Source organism: Alosa sapidissima, chromosome 19 (genome assembly GCF_018492685.1).
Source record: "Alosa sapidissima isolate fAloSap1 chromosome 19, fAloSap1.pri, whole genome shotgun sequence".
Lineage (NCBI taxonomy): Eukaryota > Metazoa > Chordata > Actinopteri > Clupeiformes > Clupeidae > Alosa > Alosa sapidissima.
The window spans coordinates 12,928,940-12,935,466 of record NC_055975.1 but is presented as its reverse complement, the minus strand read 5'-3'; the positions used below and the strand labels follow the sequence as shown (position 1 = coordinate 12,935,466).

At 44.3% G+C, this 6,527-nt stretch overlaps 1 protein-coding gene across 1 annotated transcript; it reads right to left on the bottom strand.

Moving 5' to 3' along the window:
* Positions 1-234: 234 nt before the first annotated feature.
* On the bottom strand, positions 235-4,422 carry tmem151bb (transmembrane protein 151Bb). Its single transcript, XM_042072529.1, has 2 exons — positions 4,105-4,422; positions 235-3,328 (listed from the first exon to the last, which is right to left on the bottom strand). The coding sequence occupies exons 1-2, from the start codon at positions 4,189-4,191 to the stop codon at positions 1,922-1,924; spliced, it is 1,494 nt and encodes a 497-aa protein (XP_041928463.1). The 5' UTR covers positions 4,192-4,422; the 3' UTR covers positions 235-1,921.
* Positions 4,423-6,527: the final 2,105 nt, after the last annotated feature.

Here is a 6,527-nt window from a genome sequence, read left to right as displayed (position 1 = left end):
AAGATCACAAGTTCCTTACTGAAGACTATAAGTAATGCAAGTCAGATTCAGCTAATGGCAGTTCTCCACCTTGACGTGTTGGATCTGTTGGAACTGTTTTGATGAAGGCAACATGCATTAAATGGACATGCACTCTGTGCAAGTAGTCAATATTCAATCAAAGTACTCTTATTTTAAGTAGTTTACATCGCTTTATTCTTTTTATGTTAAATGACACAATCCATTATGGAACATTATCATGGCAATAATTGCTTTCCCTTTTTTATGATCTCATCTTGTATTATTCACAATACTGCACCAATATATATGTATGCTTTGCAACATTTGCACTGTGTGTGCTACATAAAGGCAACAGTGTGATGGTGGTGAAACCTTTTTTTGCTGAGTTGTGATCTTGTGTATAGGCAGTATAAAAGTGGTTTACATGATAAAAAGGTCATATTTTCAACAACCACCTTGGAGGCTGAGCAGGCAGATGATGATGGTCAACGTCTTTGGGCTGCCCACAATGAATCATATGTGGACTTTTCGTATCATTCACAGTTCCTCCATATATTTCACAATTTGGTCAGATTACAAATACCTTTCGGTCTACATTCAGCTTGCGCATTTTAGCACATCTTCTGACAATGCCTATTGTCATGAAACATCCGTATGCTTTTCGGGTTACCACAACACTTTTAGCTTTTGCCATTTACAAAACTTACAACAGTCTGACATTTCTTTTCTAAAACCATATGTACAGTACACTTGTATTATAGATATAAGCAGAGGTTAATTGTTGCATAGCCAGTTGCATGTTTTCACCTTCAGAGATATAGAGGGTATATGGTGGTCACATATAGTAACTTACGATGAACAACACATGTATGCTAGTACAAGTGTATTACCAATTTACAACACATTATAAAATACACACAATACATTTGCTGAACATATTTGCTATCACAGGCATCCCAATGCCACTGTAACCAAACACTGTTTTTACTCATTTGGTTACATGTACATTGGGAATATATATTTGTATGTCCATTTCTTTCAAATGTTGATTGACTTAATGGTGCATTATAAAGAATGCCGCATATCATTGCTAAGACGCAGGAACTGTACATTTTGATAACAGCGTCAAGCATTCCCAGTGTCTACATGGAATATGACAAATCGCAGTAAATCTTGGAAAGTTGCTCAAAGTCTTATAAAATATGACAGTCGCTCAGATTGGACACTTAAGTGCAAAATTTCTGTGGTAGGCCTACTACCACCTGTCCATTAAAATAAAGACCCAAGGTAAAAACTTGGAGTCCTGTGCACCCAGGAGTATTTTCAGTCCAGCCCATAAATGTGATTGTTTAGACAAAGAAACATGTCTATGAACCGAGGATCTTTTGAAAGCTCAGTTTCTACTTATTACTTCTGTGTGATGACAGTGACCGTGTCTCAAACCGCATACTTCCGTCAGTACACTGCTAGTGTGCTCTAAGCGTTTACTTACATTTTGCCAAAATTTTGATTGCTAGTATTGTCTCAATATTTGCAATATATACTTAAACTTAAGTATTTGAAATGTGCAAGTAGGCGGTTTGAGACACAGTCAGTGGCTGTGCTGTACTCACATTATTGCTATGACGGTGAGAATAATGCCATAATTGCTGAGCTATGTACAAAACAGAGACACTTTCCACACACAAAAGTCAAGTGTTATATTTCAGGCTTCTTTTAGCAGTGTATCCAGTCCCCACGCACTGTGGCCTTGGGGAAACCACTGCATAGCATCCAACGCAGAGCTATTTGGTTCCTGAGTGACAGGAGATTGAGATGAAAACTCCATGACGCTGAGGTGAAGTGTGTATTTTGTATATGTGTAAATTCTGCTCCACCTCCCCCTTCCCTGGTTGCGACTGGCTGGTTTCTCCGATCCTTTTCAGAGTGACGTCTCGACACAGGAACCATTGCGGTGGAAGGAGCGGTGGTTGGGGCAGCTCTCGTTGCAGTGCACGATCAGCACGGGGAAGTAGAGCGCGTCCTGGTAGGGCGGAGGGTCCTCCTCGTTGGGTGGCAGGCGCGGGCCCGCCAGGCAGTGCGTGTTCTCGCTGGGGCTCTCGGGCTCGTCCAGGCTGCCGCTGCGCCACAGGCAGCTGCGTCGTGAGCCGTACAGGCGGCCCAGAGAGAAGCGGCTACCGCTGAACGGAAGCCGCGGGCTGCCACCGTTGCAGATGCTGAGCGCGCTCCGCGAGAACACAGAGGAACTGCTGATGGTGCGGTGGCATCGCTCGCAGTTCTGACGACCGAAGCCGCCCGAACGCTGCGCCAGGTCCATTAGCCCGGCCTCTGAGTAGCTGGGCACAAGCTGCTGGTTGGAGCGGATGTGCCACTCCAGTTCGGTGCTGTCGATGGTGTTGACCCGCGGTATGCGGCGGCAGTACGGCCGGTCCTCGCACGGCGTGACAGGCAGGTAGTCGGCGCCGAACAACTTCTCCACCCGATAGTGCGCATAGGCGGTGCGGTACTCCGTCAGAACGCGTAGCGGCCAGGACAGAGTCAGAAAAGCTGTCGCCCAGAAGATGTAGTTGGAGACGTACCAGGGATGGTGGTCCGGATCCGAGAACGAGATGACAAACTCTCTGAAGTCCACGTTCTTCAGATGCATCCCCTCGCGGGCCTCCATGTAGTCGTCCAGCCCTTCGTTGTCAGTGAAGAAGCGCGCCCGCTGGGTCAGGTAGGAGTTCTCCGACTCCACATTGGCAAAGCTGAAGCATTTGGTGAAGCGCAGCTTGGTCAGGGCGGCCTTCTCCAAGCCGGCCAGTTGCTTGGAGATGTCCTTCACGCCGCAGTGACCGTAGTCAAACTCTGCCTCAGCCACGTGCGTGTTGACCCGCTCGTGGTACACCTGTGTGGTGGTGTAGGCGTCCCCGTTGCGGTAACGTGTTACCTGCCGCGTCCGACGTACATAGTGATAGCTGATGGCTTTCCACCAGATGCAAGGCTTGGCCTGCTGCATGCGCTGAATCCGCTCGTACACGCCCTCCACGTCCACCTTGTATTGCATTTCATTCCGGGCGTGGCAGTGCCAGCACTCCACCAGGTAGACCACGTAGAGCATAGTCAAGAAGGCCAGTGGGATGTAGATGTACCCGTCCGAGCAGGGGCTGTCGTGGTACATCATGGACTTCCCTTTGAAGGCACTGTCGAAGGTGAGGCGGGTCACCTTGGTGACGTGGCACCACACCAACGCCCCCATGCAGCCGTACATGAGCATGGAGAGCAGTAGGCATTTCCAGAACACCTCCCGGCACAGTGACTTGGTCAGCGACTGCTTCAGAGGCCTCTGCTGTAAGGCCAAATATTGGAGCAGAGAGAACATAACAGTTTAAATTATACCATGGAACAAAAAGGGAAAGCTCTATCATGTTGCAATGAAAGTAATAAATGGAAGGGGTGGATTGTGTTTGGCCGATTATTAGAATAAGGCAAATTAATACAGCCTTTGGACCTATGCACCTTCTCTTCAGCTACTTCAAGGAACTAATTAATTTCAGAGATTTTCTCACACACACCCGCCAATCTCCCCATGATGATTCTGTGCTTACACTGACTTCTTCAGCTCAACTGGATAATTATGTTTATTCAAACTTTTAAAGATAAAGTTGCTACTAAGAACTTAGAAGGCCTTTAGCTAAAATGAATGGGGTGGGCAACAGCAACCTGATTCAAATCACTCCTCCATTCACATTCTTCAAGCGCCATACTTTGGTGACTCTGTGTGGTCATATGTGGTTTGTGCACGTGCAACACTGTATGGTGTAGTAATAAACAACTGGGATGTTAGACACATTGCGCACGAGGAGCTCTTTCTGTCAGCCTGTCCAGTAAGCTATGCTCGGTATCCGAGTTCCCCACTAATTTGGTTAGGATGTGTTCATGCAACGCAATCGAAATACACATACATATTTTACCTCTACTGTCTGTATCGTAAAACATTCTCTCTCTCTCACACACACACACACACACCTCTGAATATAAGCTAATAGATGCTCGGGTTTCACAGAACATGCGTTATCCTCAATTCTGAAGAATACGTTTTATATTATAACAGTGGCCTAATACCTCCTCTCTGGGGGTGTCCGTCTCATCCTCGAAAACAGTGGTGGTACTGCTCTCACTGGCAGTCGCAGCCGATGCTGGAGGGGACATGGTCTTGTAAGTGGTAGCCTATAATGAGGCGTGGATCACTTCAGATAAACGCCGCGTATCGCCCTTGTAGCCTACCACTGACCAACGTAACGGATATTACAAAGCTATCTGCACAATTAGTGAATTTAGTAGCCTATGTTATCGAAATGGTACAGACGTCTCGCTTCACACCCATACACAGTAGAAGCAACCAATGACAGTATTCATAGGGATGAGTGGAACTGCCATCCTTTAGCCTGGTGCTAAATATCCTCAAGATGAAAAGTCGCGTTGAAGATGGCAGGTGCAGATCAAATTAACATTGCAAAACCGCAAACCAGACAGAGATAAGTAGCCTACGGACTGATTCTATAATAGCGAATAGGCTATTAGCGTAAATGATCGTCGATATAGCCTGAAATCTAATTGAAGCGCCATATCCCTTTGAGGAAAAAAGGAGGTGTTCTTACCAATAAGGTAATCTTAAAGGCTACGTACCGACTATGTACACAAATTAGGCTAATCGCAACTCGTAGCAGTCAGACAATTAGAAATTACTTTCAGCTTGCAAAACGGCACTCTTAAAGCCATAAGCCAAGTGTTCTTCCTTTGTTGGCCGCATACTCGAGGTGGGGAACGTGACCTTGGTGCTGCATTTTATAGCCAACAAGCTGTCCTCTGGCAGATGTCGTCAATTTAGCAGATTCAGCATAATATTGGCTACTGAAGCCTACCATTACACATCTTGTAAGCATTTAAAATACGACAACATATGCCAAGTCAATTTAATTACATTGCAATAATTAGCTTATAGTCTAAATCCAACAAAATGTTTCTTCAAGTAGATGAGTTAAAACAGTGTAGCTTATAGTGAAGTGCAACATTCTTGATCTCATTCTCAGCTATATAAATCAAACACAAGGCAGTGCACTTAAAGGTGCACTAAACGCCCACACACACACACACTTGTGGTGTCTTATAGTAATTGAGAAGCTCAGGTATAGGCTACAAATGCATCTCACCATAAACATTAGGCTACTGATGCGCTTATGAGTTGTAGACCTGCAACACTCCTTGTCCGAAGAAGGACACTGAGCTCAATCAAACTGGAGATGTTGTCACCCGTTGACTGTTATTATGCTGAATAAATGAAAGCGAAATTGATCTGGGACACATTTCTGATAGATGGCTTTAGTTGGTCAGAGAGACACAATGTGGTGGAAAAAAACTGGGATAGGGTGGGCTAGTTTATAATGTCTTGGCTGTTTTCTGCACAGCTTGTACAAACAATAATGCACCACAATTTCACACTAAATACCCTAAAATAATAGTATAAAAGTTCTAATGAATATTTTAGCTGTTAATGTGTTTTTCGCCATTTATAAGGCTACAGTACATGTTACCTGCCTGTTAAAATCACAGAGATAAAAATTGAAGCAAAGACTTAAAATCTGCTTTTTTTCCAGCTGAGCACGAAAGCCAGAAGACCATGGGTGAGAATCAGCTTCGATAATGTATGGACTGAATGCAGTTATCCCGTATCCTGAACCACCACAAGTGGTTGAGAAATCTCACAAGTTTTCCTTGTGAGGGTCATCTGTTAGTTCCACAAATGGAAAGGGTCAGAATTGTCCTAAAGTGTGAATATGTTTCAGGAAAGTGATATTTTCATGTAAATGAGACCGGGGAGACTGAACAAATCTCTCAAAAGAGAAGTAGGCTTCCATAGGGATTACCTGTGGGACAACTGGTAGACCTCACTGAAGAAGGACTTTCACTACAGTGGTATACGTGATATGCAGGACTACGCAGTTTTGTATACCCACTTAAAAAGCATCACCATCTCAGTATACCCACTTAAAATAGGCAAGGATACATATTAACATTTGGGGTTGATCACAGTATACACACTACAGCTAACTACTACATCACAGTATATCCATTACAGCTCACTTGACTACACCACTGTTTCACTGAATAGTCAAGTCAAGTCAAGTCACATTTATTTATATAGCACACTTAAAGCAACACCAAAGAACTTTTCCTCTGTCGCACGCATGCTATTTGTTTATCCAGCACTGACTTTGCAAATAACGATGTCAGACAAGGTAGAATATGCTGCATGATTTTATGAAAGTACGATGTATTGCGACATCAGATGCAAGTCAAATTTGTAGTTTCTTATGTCTCATTCCATCGAACTACAGATCCACTACCCGATCTGGCAAACTTACATAGTGCCTTTATAGCCGATAGAGGGCCGCGAAGCGAATGCAGAAGTGCCGTTCACCCTGTTACGAGTTGATTAACCACTGAAACGATTTTGGAAACATTATTTTAAGGTACAAAAAACTCTT

Bases quoted from the DNA above. Each gene is read 5' to 3' on its own strand.
- tmem151bb (XM_042072529.1), bottom strand. From the start codon at position 4,191: ATGTCCCCTCCAGCATCGGCTGCGACTGCCAGTGAGAGCAGTACCACC. The intron at 3,329-4,104 runs GTATTAGGCCAC...TTGGCCTTACAG, and splicing joins CGGACACCCCCAGAGAGGAG to CAGAGGCCTCTGAAGCAGTC.